The following is a 24,952-nucleotide window of genomic DNA, read 5'->3' as shown; positions in this document are numbered from 1 at the left end:
CAATTGGTAACCAGAAGTGCTCCTCTGTGTTTGTGAAGTCGTTGCTAGTTTAAGACACACCTAATGCTCCGGAGTTAAAGTGGAACTAAACACTGAATGAACCGCCCATCCTCCTCCTTCACGCTCTCCTTTAGTCCTCCAGACCCCGCCCTACACTCCTCTTTAGTCCTCTTGACCCCGCCCCCTCTCCCTTTAGTCTCAAGACCTCACCCCTCCTCCTCTCACTCTCCCTTTAGTCCTCAAGACCCTGCCCCACTTCCTTTAGTCCTCCAGACCTTACACTCCTCTTTCCTCTTTAGTCCTCCAGACCACGCCTCACACTCCTCTTTAGTCCTCCAGACCCCGCCCTCACTCTCCCCTTTTAGTCTCCAGACCCCGCCCCTCACTCTCCCTTTAGTCCTCCAGACCACGCCCCTCACTCTCTCCTTTAGTCCTCCAGACCCCGCCCCTCACTCTCCCCTTTAGTCCTCCTGACCATGCCCCACACTCCTTTAGTCCTCCTGACCACGCCCCACACTCCTCTTTAGTCCTCTTGACCCCGCCCTTTACTCTTCCCTTTAGTCCTTCCAGACCCCACGCTTCACTATCCCGTTTAGTCCTCCAGACATCACCCCTCCTCCTCCCTCACTCTCCCCTTTAGTCTTCCAGACCCTGCCCCTCACTCTCCCCTTTAGTCCTCCAGACCATGCCCCACATTCCTCTTTAGTCATCTTGACCCCCCCCCCTCACTCTCCCCTTTAGTCCTCCAGACCACACCAAGTCATAGGTTATAACTGTATAGCAAAGTCAAGCACATGTAGCCAGAATAACTTTAAATAAAATACAAAATATACTTTTTTAATATCTATACAAGGGAATTCGATTACACGACAGCTAAATGCCAAAAAAAAAAGTGTTTTCACAAAGCAGTCTTATAGAAAGCACTACTGTTCTGTATGATTTGTGGACGAGGCTGTGCTTTCTATTCAGACACACGAGCGTTGAAAAGCAGATCCAGGTTTTATCTCGTCTGCTGCACAGGTGCGTGGAGCTAGCTGCGCTGAATGCTAACGGCTGATTCAGCGCGACGAGCTCCACAATGTGCTTCAGTAGAGACGAATATGAAAAGGGCCAAGGACACTTCTCACACTCGTACACAGGCGACTGGTCTGAAGGGTAGAGTGGCCGGCAGCTCTTCACACACAAGTACAAAACACACAGAAAAGATGTATATATATATTGTATACTTTATATGACAATGAAAACATGTTTACAAAGGTACACTGTGTAACTTTCCTGCTTGTCTCAGGGAGCTGGAGCTTCTTGGAGTAGAATGTTTTTATATGGTATTATCTTACATTTATTGTAATTTGGTTGCATTCTACAGTTTGATGATGTCATAGTTTCAGCTGCTCTAGATAAATCAGGTCTGTATTAATCTGGCACATTCACTGTTTTTGAAAGAAAAAATATAGTTATTCATTTATAGTTATCGTAGCCATACCGGCTACTCAAAGCCTGATCTCGTCAGGTCATAGAAACTCAGCAGGACCAGGCCTGGGTTGTACTTGGATGAGACCGCTGGGAATTCCAGGTGCCACAGTGCGCTGCTAGTGGCAAAAACGCTCATATCCTGCATTGCTTAGGAAGAAAGTGGAGTGTGTGTGAGTGACGGTGGTGGTCGGAAGGGCTGATGGTGTAAATTGGCAGCAGGGCAGCTGTGGCTACAATAACAGCTAACCACCACCGAGTGTGGAGTGAATGAACAATTAACTTTAAAATGCTTTGGGGGTTTTGAAGGGCGTAGTATAAATGCAGCGATTAAAAATCTGCAAACTTTTGACCTGTCTGACCTGTCATGTCCAAACTTCTGTTTGAACACCTGCTCATAAAACATGCATTCTTACTGGGAGTGAAGTCACCTCTTCACAGATCTGACCTGTAACTTTGCCTGATGGTCTTATCGGTTTGTCTGCAAAGATAGAAAAGTTGAATAATCAAACTATCGTGGATCAAAGGTAAAGCAATAACTCCATGAATACCAAAAAGTTACGCAGTGCATCTTTAATGCAAATTTACCAACACTAAAATCTACTTTTGTTTACTTATCTGCAAAGTTATTGACCTTGAAACATGTTCTTGAAGATCTTTGCTTTGGCATTTCATGCTCTAGAATGTAATAATAACTCTCTTCAGATTATAGACACCATTGTGGTGCCCTAACTGGTGTTCTGCCGCCATCTACTGGCAGCAGAGGGAATTTCTATAGAAAAAACAAACGTCAACTGGGGTTAACAATCTTTTTCCAGCATGTTAACACAAATATGCAGTTATGATGAAGAATATGTGATGTCAGAATTTCTTACAATGGACTTAAAACAGTGCAGAAGATCTCCAGACTTTTACCTCTGACATAACAATCCTAGGGAATTAAAGTTTTGTTCTTTTAATTAATGGTATGTTTTTGATGAGGGAACAATGTTATAACATGTCTAAAAACTCAAAGAAGTCCATTTTGCATAGTAATAATAATGTATATTCTTTAAACCAACAATACTCCATCCCTTTTTCTCTCCCTCTATCATTTTCAACACCTCAAACTCCACTCTGAAAACTATCCCTTGTGTCACCTAGCAACCATAGCTCCCAATCTTAATACCGCGCCACTTAATGCCTAATGGAAAGCAATCTCATTCAAATTGATCTGAAAGTCAGTTACACCTGGGATCAGTCGAACCACCTCTATATTGTAAACAAGCAAAACAAGTCCAGCGCGGTCCCTGATATCATGAAAAGTGATTCCATTTTCAAATTGCAATCCAAAGTTTTACGTTGTACTTTCTTGGGTAATGAATGAAGTGTTTTTTACCTCTCTTGGTGTGTGCAGAGATGTAGCTGGGGAGAGATGGGGCGTCCTTTGAGATCTAAGTGCAATTGAAATGTCTGTTTGTATTAAAATAACGCGTCGCAGTATTATTCCTGTTGGCGTTTTGATTTGGGGTGTGATAGTGTAATGGAGTTTCGATCCTGTCCATACCACAGTGATTACAGAACTTTTAGGGACCAATTCAGAACTAAACCAGGTCTAAATAAGGGCTATGGAAGTGTGCGTGTGAACCAGGGCTAAACAGGGATAAAAGCAGCTCTAAATCAGGACTAAACTGGGGATTCAAACCAGGTCTAAACCAGGTCAAATATAAAATTTACATGGCAAAGAAGACAACTGGGAGAGTTATTTACAAATTGATATTTTAAAAAGGTTGTCTTACTCTGAGGAGCAAACCAGACCCTGTTTTGTCATAACTACATGTAGATTGACAGACAAGAATAATAACTCAACTATTGGGACTCAGGAGGTGCGCTGTTTGCATGGTCTGCATATAGGAAGATCCTGACTTGGACTTGGAGCTCTGACATGGATTAACCAAGGGCAGATCAGGACTGAACAGGAATTAACCAGTTCGATCAGGGACTAAAGTTTAAATTTTGCAGTTTTCATTTGGTGTGAATCATGTTCCCATAAAACTCGAGCTCAAACAAACCGAACCAAGAGAAAATAGAATATACTCCTCTCCTGAGGTTAGGGTTAGGGTTAGCATTGCAAATAGTGCAGAAACGACGACAATGTAAAAACCCATTGACCAGAGCAAAGTCCCTACCTGATCTGTTACATGTTAACAAAAGTTAAAATACATCAGATTTTAACAATGTCTGGATTTCACATTTGGATTTTACAAATATATGGGATGTCTGTGCTGGACCATCACACTGGACCATCAGAGGACACAGACTGTTTATATTCTTTATGGACGTGACGGTTGCAGGATACGTCATGACAACTTTAAATTTCATTTCGACAACTCAAAATGAGCTCCCAGCAGCCTAAATCGATAGTGACTATCGATTCATGCTACCCCTTCAAAATAAGCGGCCTTATGTTTTTTCATTTACAGTTGTGTAGATCAAATAAAGCCAAACCCTGACCCTGACCTCCCCAGTTTGACAACATATTTCTTTGGAATAGAGACGCAGGTTTGATGCTGTTTGCTCACGGTGATCACACTTTATACCTCAGTTATGTCAAATCTAAACTCATTTATCTGAATATGTAGTTAGTTTCATTAGTTCATCAAATAAGGCTCCCACTACAAAAGAGAAAGACATGGAAACTCTGAAATCTTTATATTAGATAGTGTCAAATATAAAATATTTAACACTAATATCACAGGCTACAGTGTGAATTTCCTATTATAATACAGTGATATTTTATTTTTACAGCGCCTTTCCAAAGTCACAATGTTTTCTACACATGCAAACAAAATAAAATATGATGTAATGAAAATTATAACGATAAAATCAAATATTAAATCCAAACTATTCAATCATCTAACAAAGGTTTTCTGCTGCAAATCCTAACACCCACAAACATGTCGATGTTTAACTGGTCCAAACATAAAATAAAATCAATACACTTTTAAATGTGACTTGTTACTCCACTTCTGCCTCAGGAGCTCAAATCAACGGCATTTAAAGTGTAACAGTGCTTGTGGGTCATGAGCATGTGCAGTAGAGCTAGAGAGCTCAAATGACGGACGCTGGATCGAGACCGGTTAATGTTCACATGACAAGAAAACCACACTGGAGTCTGCTGCGTCACTGTTCACCAAATGAAACTGACGCTTTCACATCGAACCAAACTCCCACATGTTCTAAACTCAAGTCTGACCAGACCAAATGATGTGAGTGTGAAAACCCCCAAGACAAAACCAGGACTAAACCAGGACTAAACCAGGACTAGATCAGGACTAGACCAGGACTAGACCAGGACTAAACCAGAACTAGACCAGAACTAGACCAGGACTAAACTAGGACTAGACCAGGAATAAACCAGGACTAGACCAGGACTAAACCAGGACTAAACCAGGACTAGACCAGGACAAAACCAGGACTAGACCAGGACTAAACCAGGACTAGACCAGGAATAAACCAGAACTAGACCAGAACTAGACCAGGACTAAACCAGGACTAGACCAGGACTAGACCAGGACTAGACCAGGACTAAACCAGGACTAGACCAGGACTAGACCAGGACTAAACCAGGACTAGACCAGGACTAAACCAGGACTAGACCAGGAATAAACCAGGACTAAACCAGAACTAGACCAGAACTAGACCAGGACTAAACCAGGACTAGACCAGGACTAGACCAGGACTAAACCAGGACTAGACCAGGACTAAACCAGGACTAAACCAGGACTAGACCAGGACTAAATGAGGACTAAACCAGGACTAGACCAGGACTAAACCAGGACTACACTAGTTTTCTTTAAAATACTATTACAGTAGAAGTTGGGAGTCAAAGTCTTTGGTGAAATTAGTACTCATACCATCTGATTCGCAATCTAGAATTAATAAAAATTTGCAGACAAAACCTTAAATACTGCACAAATTCTAGTATATGAAAGAAAATATAAAATAATAATAATAATAATAATAATAATAATAATAATAATAATGGCTAGACTTAAGAAACATACTTACTCACAGTTGAAAAATGATACATTAACATTACAGAATACTTTAAAATATCCATGTAACAGTAAAAACGATAGCACATTTGGTAATACAATGTTCAAGCCGCTACTCCCCACTAGTACTAACCAGTCTAGCATAAGAGCACGAGCATGACAGGAGCAGAAAAACGCTGGTTGAAATGGCATTCTCCACAGCCTACCTGCCTGTGTTCTGATAACTAGCTCGCGGCGTGTGTTTTTTTTTCTTTCCGCCGTACATGCTAGCAGCTCGTCCGCACGTCAGACGGCGCGGGCAGAGCTAGCTTAAAGGTTATCCCAATAAGCAGTGCAGATCGCTCCAGTGTAGCAGAAACGTCGACGCGCTCGAGCCTGTTCGCTTTTTACACGAGCTGACACACGAGAGCAGGTGGGATGACAGGAGACAGCCGGAGAAAAGGCACGGCTGATAGGGATAGGCCGCGGAGAGTTGAGCGTTTCCAGGCACCTGAGAGGGAAAATACAGTCGGCTAAAAGAGACAGAGTTTGAATTCTAGAAAAGTTGTTTTATTTGACTGGTTGTTCGGTGGTTTATTCTGGATATGGGGAGGTATCTGCTTCAAACCTTGCCATTATTATTATACTACTTTATTATACAGTAGTTATTTATCTCTATTTTGTTTTGTTAGGGTGACCATATTTCCATTTGTGAACATCCGGACTAGGGATGGGCATGATTAATCGATTAATCGATAATTGATCATTCAGAATTTCATCGATTACGTTAATTTTAATCGACAAACCGAATGTAGGTTGCTGTGCGTCCAAACAGGGGTCCGTACATGTAGCTCTGCATTCAGAAGGAGCGAGCAAACACAAACATTCGGTCAGTCTGCAACGTACCGAAGCACAAACGCGTATTTAACGATGATTTGTACAAGAAATTCCACGCTTTTCGTTGGGTTCGGGACAAGTGTGAGTCCATGTGCACAGTGTATAAAGCAGCACATATGTTTCGGTGTCCAGTGGGAAAAAGCTTTACCAGGTGAGAGTCGCGCAATGTCGATGACGAGGCCGCACCTCCCTCCCCCCGTACGGTGTCCTGGTTTTGACAAACGCAAATATGGTCACACTAACCTGTATTTCACTGAATCATGTCTTTTAATCCGACAGAAATTGACCGCATCAGCGACACAAGAGCTGTAGTTTTATCTTCGCTGAGTTTATGCAAATTAGCGATGCGGTTTTAAGTTTTGTTTCTGTGAGAGTTGCGCAAAACTGAATTAAACACATTATAATGTCAAACGGGCTGATGTGGCTCTAGAGTCGTTACGGTTTATATGTCGTAAAGTTGAATTTATTTATGCAGATTAGTAGTGCAGATAGTAATAATAATGATGATCATTTTAATATAAAAACGTTAATGATTAGTCGATAATCGATCGTTAATTCTTCCGATGATCGATTAAGAAAATTTCATCGAATGCCCATCCCTAATCCGGACACCTTACCGGGGGTGGGAGGTGGGGCCTTGACATTGAGCTACACTTGTCCCTCACCTTTCGCAGTCTCGCCGTTTCACAGATTTTTTTTCTTTTTCTTTTTTTTTTTTGTGTCAATTTTGCATGTTTTTTTTTTTTTTTACACACGAGTGGGTCAGGATTAAACCAGGTCTAAACCAGGACTAATCTTGGACTTAAGAGAGAAAACACCGAGCAGTTTGTCCGCAAAGCGCGATCGGGCAATTGCCGCGTTTACCTCCGTGAGGCGCAGAGCTCTCCATTGGTCCTTTCTCCTGCGTCACCTCCAAGCCCGTCCCGGCAGTGAGTCCTGTTTCAGTTCTGGTTTAGTCCTGGTTTACTCCTGTTTTAGTCCTAGTTCAGTCCTGGTTTAGTCCTCCTCTTCAGTCCTGGAATCAGTCCTAGGTTAGTCCTGGGTTAGTCCTGGTTTAGTCTTGGTTCAGTCTGTGACGTAGGCAGCGCAAAAGTTTGATATAATCAAGGGGTTAACAGGCAGACGCGGTGTTGTACTGCGCGGGTGTGGTGTTGTACTGCGCGGGTGTGGTGTTGTACTGCGCGGGTGCTGGTGTTGTACTGCGCGGGTGCGGTGTCGTACTGCGCGGGTGTGGTGTTGTACTGCATGGGTGCGGTGCTGTACTGGGGGTCTCCAAAAATGGAGCGGTGCAGGACTCTGTGCTGTAGGACTCCATTACAGAATAAATGAATCTTCAGTTTGTTACATAAAAAGGGAGGAAAATAACAAAAGGACAACAGCAGCAATAAGTTTTAAGAAGGATGCAAAAAGATTTGTAACTGTCCTGTCTGAGAAAAGTGTATAAAGTGTGTGCTGAGGGGTTTTACAGCCTTAAAACAGATATAATCATTGTAAAATATAAAGCTGACTATTTTGCGGGTTATTTTTAGAACATAACCCCTGTGATAAACGAGGGAACACTGTACTCTCACTTTGTAAACTGTGCACATGGACTCCCACTTGTCCCGACCGGGATGGAAAACAGAGAATTTCTTGTCCAAGTCATTGTTAAATGTGCATTTGCACTTGGGCATGTTGCAGACTGACCGACTGTTTGTGTCTCACTCCTTCTGAGTCACAGAGCTACGATAGATGCTCAGTTTAATGCCCCCAATGAACGGAATGAAAACCCAAACATTTGCATCACTTTATATTAAAAAAAAAAAAAAAAAGGAAAACGGATGTTTGGTCACCCTAGTTTTGTAGATTATATATATATATATATATATATATATATATATATATATATATATTATAGATTGATAGATTTGTAGATCTGTGTTCACCAAATGATCAACTCTCAGCTGAGCTCATCTTACCTTTGGCGAAGACATTTGAATATTTCCTGCTCCAGTGATTGTATACTGCAGTGGGTTTTGACAGAAAGGGCATCTGGCATAAAACTAATTCTTGCTGACCAAAAAATAATATGTATGCAGCTCCCAGGCATTGGACAGATCAGGCAGATATCTCAGACTGAACACTACTGCCCCCATGTGGTGGTCTCTGGAGAAGCGAGTCCCGCGTGTGAGCCAATGTAAATGCCCCGTCCTCTCTGTTGATGGGCCATGCACCTCTCTTCCTGATTTCGATAGCCTCTTGTATCCATTTTGTACTTGTGCTCCTCTGTTTGCCCGAACATGATTCACAGATTATAGGTTTTTCTTGTGTTGACCATCAACAGAGAGACCAGTCAGCTGACACCTCTGACGCAGTCGAAGTAAACACCAAATCCTCTGACTGTGTGTGTGGTGTTTAAATAGCATCATCTAGTCATTTTACCTAGTCATTTTTGGCTTATACAATGATGCGGCTAATATATAGATGGGTTATTTGTTTATGGACACAGTTGATGCTCACAGCCTGAGTGTAGAAAGCACTGCTGTCTGTGTGGTGATATGAAGTTGCAACACTAACACTAAGTAGCGCTTTTGTCAGCACTAAAACTGTTTATCAGAGTGTGATAAAAGAAGTTCTGATGCTAAATGAACATTAGTGAGTGGGACACATCTTAATGAGGCATATGCGTTAAATGCAGGTCAGTGTGTAAATGATGAGAAGAAATGACTCAAACTTCAGTAGCCGAACATCCACTCATGGTTCCTTATGCAGGAAACATGCACAGCAGAGCGCCAAGTGACGTAGTCTGATAATCCTGTCGTAATCATGTCGTTTTACTGCCACGTAATTTAAAAAAAATTATTTATTCAATATTTGACCAGGTAAGTCAGTTGAGAACACTTTCTCATTTACAGTGACGACCTGACCAAGAGGCAGAATAAAACAAAACAAACAGGAAACACTCACACATAAACTCTAACATGAGTAGAGATATAAGACAGTGAAACATTTGCAGATTAAAGATAAAAAGTGTTAAAAACTTATCCTGTAAAATACTCCGGATGGAGTTTTTAAAAGTCGACAGAGGTAAAAACAAACTAAGTTTTAAAGTGTGTTGAAGGTGGTTCCAGTCACTGCTGCAGAAAACTGAAATAAGGAACGACCCAAAACTGTGAGGAATTTAGGAACGACCAGGGTTATGTATCTGTTGGAGCACAGCGTGTGTGTGTGTGTGTGTGTGTGTGTGTGTGTGCTGAGGTAGGACAGAGTTTTACCAATTAAACATTTATAAATGAACAGTAACCAGTGGGTTTGTGTGCGGGTGTGGAGAGACGGACACTTCACCAGAGACTAAAGTGTGTAATGATGGTGTTGAATGGTAAACACCTGTGACAAAGCAGATGGCTGCAGGATAAATAACATGGATCTTATGGAACCATAGTCAGTTAAGTCTCCATAGTCAATGATCGGGAGGACGGTAGTTTTGGCCAGAAGCTCTTTTGTGGCGCGTGTGAAACTGTTTATATGTCGATATAAGAAACTTATTCTTAGTGTGTCTTTAGTGAGCAGACTGTTAATGTGCCTTTCAAAATCAAATGAAGAATCAAGCCACACACCGAGGCACTTGTAATGATCGACAATTTGGATCTCTGAGCCATCCAAGGCCATCATTTTATATGAGCTCTTGGTCTGTGGAAGGTTTCTATTAAAGATCATACATGGTCTTTTTTGTGTTCAGTGTTCAGAAAAGGCACGCTGGAGTGATGTAAAACTATTTTCGAGCTGGGGCTAAAAGCACTGTTCAGAAAAAAAGCATGTACTACTACTACTACTACTAACACAAATACCAACCCAAAACATGCTGCACAGGTCAGTTAAATACAATCAATCCATGAACCTGCACACTGACGACAGTTGGAAATTTGCACTGGTGCTACAACCTGGTATAAAGCATCTCGTCTGTTAACATTAATGTACATTGACCACTGTCCCTGTCTCATTAACTAAACTAAATAACTAATCTAACTAGTGTTTAATTAAAAATAAATAAATAAATAAGTAAATAAATAAATAAACGTTCTGTGTAAATATCTCAAGTTACAATGTGAACATCTGTGGCTTATAGACAAGTGTGGCCTATGTATGTAAAAAAAAAAAAATAATAACTCTTATAAAATGTAGTTGATGCAGCTTATATTCAGGTGCACTTAATAGTCTGGAAATTACAGTAATTACTGTATTTTCCGCTCTTAAGCCTCCAACCCCATCAAAAAAACGACTGCACTCCCACAATCCAGAGAGCCACATACACGAATCACACACGGAGCAGAGAGCGCAGCCAGAAACAGACACACTCATCACTCCACGCCGACGAGGAACGGAACGGAGGAATGAACAGAAAAAGCGAGTGCAATGTGCCGCTTCTAGACACAACTGAACAACTGAGTCACTGCGAACACGCCGACAATCCGTTGGTCCCAGACAGCACCCTCCCTACACGCCACAACTGAACAAAGCCCAGAGTCACCGTGAATGCGACAAACAAAGTCCCACTGACCCATCCAACTGTTGTTTCATTTAAAGTCTATTAGTTTATTTGCTTTTTAGCCGTTTATTTGTGAAAAAAGTTTGAAAATAGACCATTCAATGACAGTGCGCTTTATAATCCAGAGCGCCGTATAGTGCGAAAATTCGTTATAGTGTACTGTCTATCATTAAAAAGAAAAATGACTCCTACTAAAATTAAACCTTTAAAAAATGTGGAAATTTACTTTTTACCACATTTTCCACACCTTCTTCTTTCTAGAACCTTCTATGGGTGATTCCGGTCACCTGGCTTCACTTATAGATCCACACTGGACTCTGTGGAGGGGCAGCTGTTTTTCATTAGAGCCACTGCCGCTCTGTGCACTCGGGGGACCCTACGTGACATTCACTGACTATCGGAATTCTTTGCTCTCCTCCGCTCACCTTATGAAAAGTTAATGTGCAGACTTTTCCACATCGATTCGCTCGAATAACAGAGCAGGAGGTACACGCGCTGGTGTGATGTGAGTACCTGGGTTTTATACAGTAACAAATATGCACAGAATAGTTAATAAAGTACAGCACAGAATAGAAAAATAAAGTCTACAATGAAATGAATGAAGGCTGGAACTCCATAGCCTGGCAAATATTGCTTTGTCAGGAAATATACAAACTCAACCCTGAAAGGTCAAAGGAGGCAAGATTGACTTTTTAAATGTTTTTGTAATATTTTAGTTAGTATAGCTTCATTCACATTTGTTTCATTAATCCTGTTGTCATGTGTGAGTCAGGTCAAGAAATCACTCAGAATTTTCCCAGGATTGTTATGTCACAGGTAGAGATCCTGCGCAGTTCAATCACCATCACCAGTCTTGTTCTGAGCATGTGCTATAATAACATGAAGGTCAGTGTGGCTTAAAGGGATAGTTTGGATTTTTTGACATCTGTATCTGTATGGCATCTCCGTGAGCAGTGTCGTGCATCAACACTGACTTACCCCCGACAGCGTCCGGTGATGCGTTTCGGTGCTGACGAAAGTAGTCCGGCAAGTTGGCTGGGGACCTTAAAATAAAGCGCTTTTCTTCTCAGAACAATCTGTGTTCAAAAGAGTGATACATTTGCATCACAAAACCATTGTCCTCAAAAAAGTCAGACCTCATAATCACTTGGCACTATTTTCTCTCCGTTCATATCACTGCACGCTGCCGCCAGGTGACAGCCGTGCATGGATCCATCACTATCTTCAGTTGTTTGCCAATGTTTACATGCGCAGACCGCCGCGATGTGAGAGAGCTAATGTGTGAGATAGAGCGATAAGTACATAAACTTGTATAAGATACATAAGAATATATCTAAAAAATGGTGCGGACTCTTGATTATCCAGGCTGTAACAACAAAAATCTGGCTGAATCTCCATGCACATTTCACCGTTTTCCTGTCATGGACTTTGCACTGAGGAAACTTTGGCTTCTTGCCTTTGGCACCCAGTAAGAACAAAGAGGTGCCGATATGTTTACAAGAGGACACGCTTAAGAATCAGCAGCAAATCACTCAGTGTCATATCACCAGTGAAGCGTCTACAAAACATAACTTTATAAGTCGACTTTTATTACTATTGTAAATGTCTCTTACACTATTGGCAGCAGCTACGTGGACGTGTGAATGATTCTATGTTTCTATTAGTCGTCCATGCTTCAGTCACAGTGGGGGCTCTATGTTCACTCTGTACGAGTTTCTAAATGACGTGATGGTGACTGTCACTCACTCGGTCTCTCACGGCTCCAGCTTCAACTTGTACCACTTCTCTGTCTCTCTTCTCTCTCTGCCCGTTCTAACTCCATCGGCATCAGTATATTCAGGTTCACAAAGATCTCCCCTTGGCTTTGTCAAAGCAATGTCTTTATTGTCGGTGTCTTAATCAGACATGTTGTCACTAACATTCAGAGCAGTAAACAAAGTGAACCAGGCTCGGTTGTCACCTGGCGACAAACGGAAAGGAAATAGTGCCAAGTGATTATGAGGTCTGACTTTTTAGGCGACGATGGTTTTGTGATGCAAATGTATCATTCTTTTGAACACATATTGTTTTGAGAAGAAAGACGCTTTATTAGACCCCAGCCAACTTGCCGGACTACTTTCATCAGCACCAAAAACGGCCAGTATCTCGGCTCACCGGACGCTGTCGGGGGTAAGTCAGTGTGGATGCACGACACTGCTGACGGGGATGACACACAGATTCATGTCAAAGACCCAAACTATCCCTTAAAGTCTTTTCATGTTTCATTTTCACTGCTGGACAGAAATTCAAGCAGAGAAGTGCCACATCGCAAAAGAATGTGTTTCCTATATAAGCATTATTATTATTTTAAGTTCTAAAACATGAGATGCCGTAAGGTACCCAGGGACATATTTAAAAGCAAACACAAAAATGCATCAAGCTAAATTTACTTAAAGTTACCTGATTTCATTTGCCTCAAAATTATCTCTCAAAAATGTATTGTACTCACTGTACTTACACAGCATTGTGTAGCCATTTTGGCACAAATAAAAGAATCCACTGCTTGAGCTAATAATAAAAGAACATATGAATGAAAGAAAACACAACTCCAAGTATGTTTTGAAGAGTTAACAACATTACAACATAACTTAAAGCTCACACGAGTCAATTCTGTGTAATGCAGGTCCTTTAAAGTGCAAAATCAACTTTTCAGAGCTTTCTACCTTCTAAGAGTGATGTGTGGGCCTTGTATTTGTCGCTGAAGAGTTTTTTTGGATAGATTTTTTTTTTTTTTTACAAATTGCAGTGTATTTCCGCCTTCCTCCCACGTGACAACGAACTAAAGCTGTTACAACGACGACGTGGCAACTACACCTAGGACACGTTTGACGTAGCGGAAAGCGCTTCACACCCGACCCCCGTCCCCCGCTCCACCGCCTCTGCACCGCCTCCACCCCCCATCGTCTGACAATTCCCACATAAACACCTAAACAAAAGTGACAGCATAAGCTCATTGTTCTACACTGCAGTGTACACGATATAATAAGTTTATCTACTAGTGTTTATTAATACTTTATCAATCAGTAATGTTCAGCTGACGTGGACGCGGTGCTTGAGCTTCGTCCTCGTCCGATTCCGGGTCCAACACATGCGGCTGAACGCGCTGTATCTCCATGATGAATAAAAGTTTATTCCTACCACTATCAGGGTGCACGTCTGTCTCCCCCTCCCTCCCTGAGATGGCGGAGGAAGGGCGGCTCACTCGTCGCCTACGTCACGTTTGGAGGGCGGAGCCTGTGCTTTCTCAGGACGGGAGGAGCAATAGTCGGCCTTTCATAGTTCCTGGTCTGTGACTGTCTCCAAGAAATCTGTAAGATTTCAGAACTATTGTGTAATGGACCAAAATTGTGCTTGTTTATGTGCAGAAGATACAATGTGAAAAGAGTTATTTTACATGAGATGGGCTCTTTAAAATGTAGTGTGGAATTCATTGACTGTATTTGACAAATCTTTCACTACTGTCAGCCAGAGATGTCATGAGATCAATAGAAACAGCTTCTGCAAATTTGGATGAGTGTAGGATGTAGAGGAAGAGAGTCCAATTTCTATATATGCTTGCCTTGAGTGGTGATTGGTTGTGAGTGGGCCCTGTTTGGCTGACAGACGGGTGAGCGGAGCCAAACGAACAGATAATGCAGTCTTCCTGGTTTGATTTCAGCTCGAGCTTCATTGATATCCATGACTTGCAGTGTTCCTTCTTTAAAGACAGTCCTCCACTCTATCCACACTCCTCCCTGTCTCATCTCTCGTTCATGGGCTTTCCCCCATCTCTGTAGCTCTCATCACTCTTAGTGTGCCAGCTTCAGTCGATACTCTTCTTTCAATGAGGCATCAAGAGACAGGGGAAGGAGGAAAATGATCACCAGGGCAGGGAAAAATCGGAATGTGGAATGAGTCAAGAAGCACTCAGTTAAAAACTATATTATCTGAGTAGATTCTCTTTTAGACCAAAGTTATGTTTGTTTAGATCCCTGACAGTTGGGACTGAAGTCTTCCTCAGAGTGCTCACGTGATGTTGCTGTGATGTGTCTGCTCAGCTGATTGCAAGAGATTTTGGAGCTGTTTTCTGACCAGTGGAGATAGGACGACAGCGCCATCTGCAGTCCAACTTCACCATGACAGTATCTCAGATGTGTGAGAGTAAAACAGCCCCCTCATCCAGATTTATAGTTCTGGTTTATAGTGCCTCCACCTGTAGGAAGACAAAACCTGTGTGGACAAAAAATATAGTAATTTAAAATGAAATGTAGTTGTTGTTTTTTTTTTTGTTTTTTTTATTTTAGTAGTAAACTAAAGTATGTATTCATTTATTCCTTTATTTTAGATGATGAGGTTTGTATGTGATCTTGTCTGACAAATACATTCAATTCCAATCAGTTTTATTCATTGATTTGTTCTATGAAGAAAAAGCAGCATCAAATTGAAAAATGTCAAACTCAATGTTGACACCAAGAAATAGATTTGATACTATTACTGATTCCAATACAACAATGATAATAAATTTTTTTTTTTAAATCTTTCTATAGACTATATAATATGACTTTTAGGGCCGGGCACGTTAACGCTTTAATTTAGCTTTAACTAATTAATTCATTATTGTCATAAATAATTTTAACGCCATTAAATCAGTTTTTATTATTATTTATTTTTCTTCAAGTTTGACATTTTTATTTTTTTTTTTACACTTTTTTCTCCTCCTAGACTCCTAGCTCCGGTTCACGGATCTTTCTCCTTCTTCCAGACACCCCTGAGGCGTCCAAATAGAGGTGTCCAGTGCATTTTTTATCATTGCAGTCTCCCTTATATTTACTATCACGGGAAGACAGAAGATGTCGTGAAATGATCCCACCCATAACTCAATGAAATCTGATTGAGATTGACAGTTGTTTTAGCCAAACTCATACCCACAGTGACTTGTATTGCACGGGCCTTTGTTCCAATCACCGAAGGTCCTGCAGGTGTTTATTTAGTTCAGTGCTGCAGGGGGAGTCACTGATTTACCCAGATACCACTGGAAGAAAAACTGTGATTGGTCCATTTCCATTTCATTATATTAACCCTTTGTTTCCCAAGAAATATTAGTCCTCATTTATAACAATGATCTAGAAATTATTACTACTGTAGTGTTTACTACTCACTGCATAAAAAATATTGAAAACATATATTAGTAGTACAAAAATTCTTCCAGTAGTTTTTTCTTGAGCTTTCAGAATACCTTGAAGGCTCTGAGTGTTCTCCTCTGAAAGAAATGCTGTTTACACAACAAATGTATGACTCTTTCATTTACATTTCCAATAAAAGTGCATTATATACTACTTTTTAATTCACATTTTTTCATTTGTTTTGTGTATGACATGCGATTAATCGTTATTAATCGCACTTAAACTCATGCAATTAAAGCGCTTAATTTTTTTATTTTTTTTTTTCCCAGCCCTAGTGATTTTCAACATTAAATCATAGTACATTGTTTTCATTTTCATTGTTCTGATAGAGCTCAAGATCATTCTAAAGACATTGAGGTTCATTTCTGTCCTGTCAATGGGACTTTTTAGTATCGATACCTGCTCAAATGAGTATCTTGTTTCAGTACTAGTTTTAGTATCAATTTGTATCTGAATTATGATGCTTTTGACAACTCTAGAGTAAATTAAAGTAGGACTAGAACAGGACTAAACCAAGTCTAAACCAGGACTTCACTGGGCTAAAGTCAGTGTTGAGCACCGCCTGTATCTCTTCCTCACAAATACAAATTATAACCATGGACAGTTTGCTCAAAGAACTTCATCTCTCAAGGACACTAATTACAGTTGTAACAAAATCCAAGAAAAAGTAGATAAAATATGTGAATATGCCAGTTAATGTGAATGAAGAGGGTTTTTTTTTAAGCAGCTGGAGTAAAGCGTGGGCTGACTCAGGCTACAGCAGCTGTTGCTGTTGATGAACTAAATTTGAGGGGAAATTATTTTTACCCAAGTTTTTGTGAATCCATCTTAATCTGTGAATATTTTTACTGCAAATACAAAGTTTGTTTTACGGAAGAAACACCTGTTCTCCCAAAGAAAAAAAAAATTACAACTTCGCATTCACTTAATCTTTGTTGTGGTTTTTGGCTCACACAGATGTGAAAAATTGATATTAAAATGTAGTGCAAAATTCCGATCCTTAGAGCTGGGGAAAAAAGAAATATCATAGTTGGTATTAAAAAATGTGCTTTTCATCGTCAAATCTGTAATGGTACATTAGTTGATCAGTGGAATGATCATGCACAGACATAGGTTGGTGGTTCAATCCCACCTCACACTAATGCAGACTAATGTTACAGTAATACCATTTCAAACTCCTTTATGAGACTAAGAAAAAAAACAACAATGTGAATTAGAGGTCTGCGCGGGACAGAAATATCAGTCCCGCTCCTGCACTGTGCAGTCCCTCTCCCACCCGCTCCCACAAAGAATTGTAATTTTCAGTCCCGCTCCCGCGCACATCTGCAATATTTTATTGCAAGTCATGGATAAGTCCTGGCTAAATGCTGTTTTAGTCTTGTTTTAGTCCTGGTTTTAGACCTGTTTTTAGATCTGGTTTAGTTCTGATTTAGTGGTGCAGAACGCACGACGTATGGGACGGGAGGACCCTCCCTGCGACGTACGGGAGGGGGGACTTTCTGCTGCTTAAAATGTTTTTATTAATGCCAAATAAAATCTCCAGCGCAAATGATGCATGATATTCTTACATTCATCATTTGTATATTTTACTTTACACTCATATTTAGTTTGCAGGACTGCAGTTTATCATCCGCCCGCACCCGCAGTGAGCTTTCAAAATGTGTTCCACACCACACTGTTTCCGAAGGCTTTGCAGGGCTCTAATGTGAATTTCCATACCATCATGATAATAAATATATGTAATTTTAAAAATTAAATACTGATAGCTTTCTATTTCCATTCTAGTTAGTACATTGTGTTTTTTTAATACTAAAATCATTCTGAAACTATCCATGAAAGGTTTGATTTTGTTTTGTTTATTTTTTTTGGTATCAGTTAGTATCTATGTACAGATTTTTTGACAACCATAATGCATTTTGCAGTTGTGTCCTTAGGCAAGACACTTGGTAACCCATTGCTCCAACTCATGTTTACAGAACATGATATTATTATCATTTTTAAAGAACACATATTATGCATCATTCACACTTCTCTTATTAATCCAGTCGTCTTCTCTGAGCACTTGAAAATGCCCGACTCGCATTTTCTGTATTGTTGCATCAGAGGTAAAACTCTGGACGCAGTTTTCAGTCCATAACCTTCACCAGACTATTTCTACGCAGTACATTTACTCACAACAGAGGAAGATCCAGTGCTTACAGGCCTCACTGGACACAGAGGAATGCAGATATTATTTTAAAGTTAGAAAATGTGAAACACTTATCCCAAAGTGACCAAAAGCATGTTTAAATGTAATTAAAGAAGAAGAAGAATCAATAATAATGCATAATATATGTTCTTTAAATAATAGATCATATTATTGCCCTATACAAGTAATTATAGACTGTATGAATATATTTCTAAGAGTTAAAAATACCAGCAGCTCTGTACTTATCCAGTTTTGAGTGGTCATTCTCTGTCATCTGCCTATGCCCCCAACTTTAAATCCTCCAAAACAACATTAGTCACGTCAAAGGGCTGCAGGCAAGGTTGTCCACCGTCCTCTGACTTTTTTTGACTAACTCCTGTGAATCACAACCAACTTTCAAACAACTTGTTTTTTTTTCCTATTTATCCTCTTACACAATCTTCACACACACATCCCCGCTTTGATTAGCTGCTATGATTAGCCGTTAGCAATAGGTTCAAAGCCTCCTAGCTACCCGGTGATTGCGCTAATATCTTGCGAATCACGTAATCTAATTGAGCCGAGTGAATTGAGTCTTGATGATATGAGAGAAGCAGAAAACTAATTGTGACAGGGTGACTAATGGGGGCGATATAAATGCGCGGGGAGTGTTAGCGAAGGGGAGGACTAGCATGAGAATCTGCTTAAGCTGTCAGTCAGAGAGAAGTGACTGCATTTGTTTGTTTGTTTTTTCTTAGTGTCGTGAGCATTAGCTTAGTGCTGCATCCATCCCCTGGTAGTTGAGTCAAGGCTTAACTCAGTTATTTTGCTGCAAGACTAGTTCAGATTTTATTATAACGACGACTGAAAATAGAAAAGATATGAGGATTGAAATGAGAGGAAATCAAAAAGATTAACCATTTTATTACATATAAAGATATGCTATGAAACTTTTTTTGTTTTGTTTTGTTTAATAAAGCATATCCCATCTGCTTGTCTCCGTAGAATTGTTATTGGTTTGTCTGGAATATTCCAGAGCCGGGGTCTCCAACCTGGAGCTCTGGAGTTAGCTCTCCACAGTACAAGTACAAGCAGCTTGCCAGAGGATTTCTGAATTATACAAACAGTTTTGAATAGGAGCGTGCAAAAATATCAAAATATTAATATATCATATCATTTAATGTGAAGATACAGTATTGATATCGTGCCCTGCTGTATCGATATACTGGCAAGAGTATTTTTTGGTTTATTTTACTAAATTACTTTGTTACAGCTACAGTTTTGTTGCTTGTTTAGAGGAAGGAAACTCCTTTATGCGACACATTTGACATTTTCACTGTTTTGAGGATTCAAATGGGTGTGGTTTGTATTCACTTTGCACAAAATGTGATTTTAGACTTTTAGTATCGCAGCAAAGATTTAACTGTTATTTTGTATTGAACTGTGTCAAATTGAAACTAAATGTATCATATCGTACTGAAAGAGCACTGTATTGTAATATGTATTGTATCAAGGTATGTATTATATCGACAGTTTCTTAATGAATCGAGCCCTAGTGCTGAATGACTCAGTTTGATGAACTACTCTTATAAATGTATCGTTTTAATGCCTAACTCAAGTGCACAATAAATAGATACAGGTTTGTATTTTATGGGAATCTAAATGTTCTCCATCAAACACCTGCTCAATTTTGACCACTAAAATGAGTAGCTCTTTGGCATTTTCTTTTTGTAAAGACAGTTCCCTGGAAGAAAAATGTTGGGGAGCCCTGTTCCACAGTGTAGCATTAAACATTGATCTTGCATTTCTTAAATTACAGATTTTAAACATGCATGAGCTGTAACTTGGTCTGGTAGCGTCACCAAGTCTCTGTGATGATGGACTTGTTTAAAGGTCCTGTATTACGCTAAACTGACTCTTGTGAACTTTAAGCCATGTTAGAATGTTAATACGTCATCAAAAACAGACATGAGTTGTGTTTTGTTTCATTCACACGTTTGAGTAATCCAGCATTATTAGTCTGTCTACATCTTGAAAGCTCAAAACACGCTGTTCCAACTTATGATGTCATGAGGTGGTAGTTTTCAAGTTAACAGCTCCTTATATCTTTTGTGCAGTAGAGATTGGCAATTCCAGGGCTGAAATCATCTAAATGATTCTAATGAAACCACCACTACATGACATCACAAGGTGGACTAGAGCATTCTCAACTTTGGAGATGTAAACAGACTGATATTATAGAATTACTCAAACATGTGTGAATGAAACAAAACACTACTCCAGGTCTGTATTTGATGACGTAACAACATTATAATGTGACTTAAAGCTCAAATTTGCAACTTTTTTATTTTTTCTCAAAAGCACTCCTTAGCAGTTACATGCACTCTTACATGACGTTTTGGTATTGACAGTTTAGTTAGAATATTTTATAATGTTCCCAGGATGTAGAACTTATAATAAGAACTCAAATGTGTCCAAAATGTGTCATAGCTACACCTCAGAGCTTTCTATTCTCAGCCCTCACTTTGTGAACTTATCCTGACAGTAAAACTCCTGTGTCCCTTCTATAACCTGAGTTTACTTAAGTCCTTTTTGAGAGCATTATAAACCAGTGACAGCCTTCTCCAGTCAGCTCATCTTCTCCGCCTGTCCATCATGTAGCTCGCCGCCTGTCACTAGCGCTTCCGTCTCCTCGTACATCACCGCTAACGGCTAAAGGCTAACAGCGTCCACGTGAGAAGCTAACGGAGGCTAAACGTGCTCCTCAACTCATAATAACTCCACCGTTACATAACAAAGTGCAGTGGATTGAACCTGTATGACCAATGACAATGTATAATGTATTTGAAGGGTTCATATTATGATCTATTGTTTTTTTAGTGCTGTCAAGAGATGAAAAAAAAAAAAAATGGAGAGATTAATTAATTATGATCTGTAATTAAATTATCTAATTAATATATATATTTTTTAATCTCACCTAAAATTTGCTGAGAAATGCTTCAACTTGAGGTGTTTTCATTTAAATTCATTATTACATTATTGTCACAGATCAAAGGACTGATACAGAACAAAAAAAAGTGACTTTATAAAGTCATTTATTGTTTAACAAACTTTAACAGATGCAGTCATTTACGTTCTGCTGTCTTCTTTTCACAAACTCGAAATCATTAGAAAATACAAATAAAATAAAACATCAGGTTAGAGCCCTGCACCTGCGGGACCCGACGCAAAACAGTGCGGTGGAGGACACGTTCTGAAAGCTCATTGCGGACGGAACGAGACTGTACGATGTGGGAGTTTCTCGAGCTGTTTTCCGCTGTTAGGATCCAACAACCACACAATTACAATGTCCGGATCCCAAAACTAAAATATGACAATATCAGAACCAGAAACAAAAGTGATATGGTTGCAAAAGACTAGAAAAGATCGACTTTGTCAATAGATGCATCCCACTGGGAAAACAAACATGGAGGTTTGATGCTCACTTTTTCAGAAAATCCTTCCCAGTTTGGATTGCACAATGACCGGAAGTCCAAAATTCTTGATGCATCTGTTAGAGTTAGCACGAAGTAGCCAAAGATTCAAAATAAAATGACTCAAGTAAAAGTACAAAGTAGTGGTCCAACTCAAGTAAAAGTAAAAATGTATTACTACTTAAATAAGAGAAACTGAATGAATATCTGTTGGGACGTAACATCTGATTTGTAATTTGATGTTTGTTTTTTTTTTTTTTATGTAATTAGAAGGAGAAAAACATAAAATAATGCACAAAATCTGGTGTTTTGAAAGAACTGATACAAAAATGAGACAAACTAAATCACATCTGAAGGAGCAGCAAGAAACGCAAATGTTTCAAATCATTTCAGCTTTTGTCATTTGTAGATGAGGAACTGATTTTTTATTTTTTTTTACTCAAGTATGAGTAAAAGTATGCAGCTAGAACAGTACTCTGAAAAGTTAATTTAACTGAATATTATGCGCCCGTGAGAACAGAGAGTGGTTTGATGGGGTACAATCTTTCATAGCTGTTCTGTTAGAAAATTTTATGAAAAAAAAAAAGCCTTAGTCCATTTTCCCAAATTCCAATTCAGCGTTTCACACACTGACTGTACAAAGATGTCAATCAGGTTTTTATTCTCGTCTTGATTTTTCCACCCCTTGATTTTTTGCAGTCTTTAAAATACAGTTTCTTTGATTTGGTGAAGCACTTTTGTATCCGGAGCCAGAGCTAAAGTCGACAGAGAAGTTCTTTAATCCATTCTTTGGAAAGTCCAGAGAAAACCAGAGCCAAAAATCACACTTTAAGCTAATTCCTTAAATGTGGTTTGGCAAATTGTGCCGTAATGGACAGTGATGGAACTCAGCAAATCTCAGGCCAACACGGTGGGAGATTTTCAACTCTTGGCATCACAAAAAGGTTCTATAAAGTTTCATTTTACAGGGCCTATATTATTCTAACCTAACTCATTTGAGCTATAGGGCTGTTAAGTGTGATGTCACGTCCAGGTCCAAGGCGCATCAGCGGATTGAAAACATGTTTACAGTGTACTCTTCTTTTGCCACAACACTTAACACAGGTTAAAGAGGAACTGCAGGGGTTTAAAAGGCTGTTTTATAGTTCAGAGCCAAACACTCTTCACAGCCAATCAGAAAGCTCGTGGTGCTCGCTGTGCCATGTGCATGCACGTCGCTTGAAAAGTTACTATGCATCAAATTTCCACAGCACCTGAGTGATGGTTTATCATCCTATTACATGTAGACAGACTAATATCACAGAATTACTCAAACATATGTGAATGAAACAAAACACAACTCCAGCTCTGTTTTTGATGACATAACAACATTATAATGTGACTTAAAGAGCCCATCTCATGTAAAATAACTCTTTTCACATTGTATCTTCTGCACATAAACAAGCACAATTTGGGTTTTGGAACATCCATTACACAATAGTTCTGAAATCTTACTGATTTCTTGGAGACAGCGACAGTGGGTCGTCGGGTGGGTGTGAAGCACTTTCGGCCACGTCAAACGTGTCATAGGTGTATCTGCCGCGTCATCGTTGTAGCAGCTTTAGTTGGTTGTCATGTGGGAGGGTGGCAGAAATACACTGCAATTTGTTAAAAAAAAACACTGAATCAATCTAAAATAACACTTCAGCGACAAATACAAGGCCCACACATCACTCTTAGAAGGTAGAAAGCTCTGAAAAGTAGATTTTGCATGAGATGGGCACTTTAAAGCTCACGAGAGTCAAATTTGCTTCTTTTTTATTTGCACCTTTCAACCAGTTTCTCAAAAGCACTCCTTAGCAGTTACATGCACTCTTACATGACTTTTTGGTATTGACAGTTTAGTTAGAATATTTTATAATGTTCCCAGGATGTAGAACTTATAATAAGAACTCAAATGTGTCCAAAATGTGTCATAGCTACACCTCAGAGCTTTCTATTCTCAGCCCTCACTTTGTGAACTTATCCTGACAGTAAAACTCCTGTGTCCCTTCTATAACCTGTGGTTGGTTGATGCACAAAGTCTAAACGGACACCTGAGGGATGGTTTATTGTCCTATTAACAAATGAATCAATGAAAATGAAATAGTTTGGATTCCCATGATGCACCTGGGCCCTGGTGAGCTCCACAGAAGCTGGGCGGGGCCTGATGCTGGACTGTACTGTAAACAGGACTGGGAAGTAAATAAATACAAGTACAGAGTACAGAGAAGACAGAGATTGTCCGTCTGTCAGCGTAAACCCGGGCGAGCTCCTCTCTCGCTCTTGAACCGTAGCGTGTGGATCAGAGGTGCGCTTGTTTTGTGTGTGAGCGCGGCACAAAGCGCCTGTGGGCACACCGCGGTTATCAAACGCCCCTCCCCATTTCCATTAGCTTCACATGGTCCCGTCACCGAGACGCAGGCACCATGTAATTATTTACTTTACTACAGAGAATAACAAAAGCATGTAATCAGGAGAAGGCTATTTTTAACACCGGGAGAGTGAAAGCGCAGTGTAGTTTAGTGTTGTAATGTTAATGACTCAAATAAGATTGGACTTTTTCTGTAATAGGCTCCTTTTTCTAGAATGTCATGATGGAGGGTGGGGGTCTGTATCGCTCTACTGATACATTGAAGCAACATTCTCTGGGAGTGTGACGCTAACTAGAGGCTCTGCTCTGTCTGAGGGTCTGTCCGACTTTAATCTGAGCTTTATTTTAACATCTTCAGAAAACAGAAAAAAAAAAAAAAGATTTAGCTGGGATTACAAAGGTGAGTTGATTTGTGCTCACTTTCACTTTAACCTTTTGGTTGAAAATCAGACTCCTAAACCCCTTAAATCCCTTCTGTGTATTTTCTTGAGTTTCCAAACTTTTTAACATATTTTGGCTGTGTTTGCTAATGCGTGCAATGAGTCACCATGGTAACTTCTGAACAGTCCACAACAGAGATCCATGTAGAGCTCCCCCAGCATGATGTCACGACAATCTATCATAAGGTTGTGTGGAAGAGATTCACTGTTTTTGAAAGATTTCTCCAAACTTCTGACCCACAAATCTTAAAGCTTCTGGATTATTTGTTTGGGACCAGCTCCTTTTCAAACGTGTCATATAAATCTTACGGTTTAAAGTCGACTCTGCCAATCTGACAATCACCACTTTGGAGGTGAATAATGGTGCCACT

The 24,952-nt window shown here is 39.9% G+C and overlaps 1 protein-coding gene across 9 annotated transcripts in view; it reads left to right on the top strand.

The window, feature by feature from the left end:
* The window catches only part of nlgn2a (neuroligin 2a), a 217,168-nt gene that overhangs the window by 26,722 nt on the left and 165,494 nt on the right, over positions 1-24,952 (top strand). The window contains exons 3-4 of one of the 9 annotated variants that reach the window (XM_055156354.1): positions 18,327-18,349; positions 23,985-24,010. The exons of 4 other annotated variants lie outside the window; for them this stretch is intronic. In XM_055156354.1, the coding sequence (XP_055012329.1) occupies positions 18,327-18,349; positions 23,985-24,010 (49 nt within the window). Of the gene's footprint in view, positions 1-6,866; positions 6,890-7,829; positions 7,843-15,711; positions 15,721-18,326; positions 18,350-22,999; positions 23,013-23,449; positions 23,472-23,984; positions 24,011-24,952 lie in introns of all 9 variants that reach the window. 4 more of the 9 variants (XM_055156351.1, XM_055156352.1, XM_055156349.1 and 1 more) reach the window with 4 other exon arrangements.

This window comes from Boleophthalmus pectinirostris, unplaced genomic scaffold, assembly GCF_026225935.1.
Source record: "Boleophthalmus pectinirostris isolate CB_2022bp ecotype Guang Dong unplaced genomic scaffold, ASM2622593v1 HiC_scaffold_20, whole genome shotgun sequence".
NCBI lineage: Eukaryota > Metazoa > Chordata > Actinopteri > Gobiiformes > Gobiidae > Boleophthalmus > Boleophthalmus pectinirostris.
This window is presented reverse-complemented; position numbering and strand designations above follow the sequence as displayed.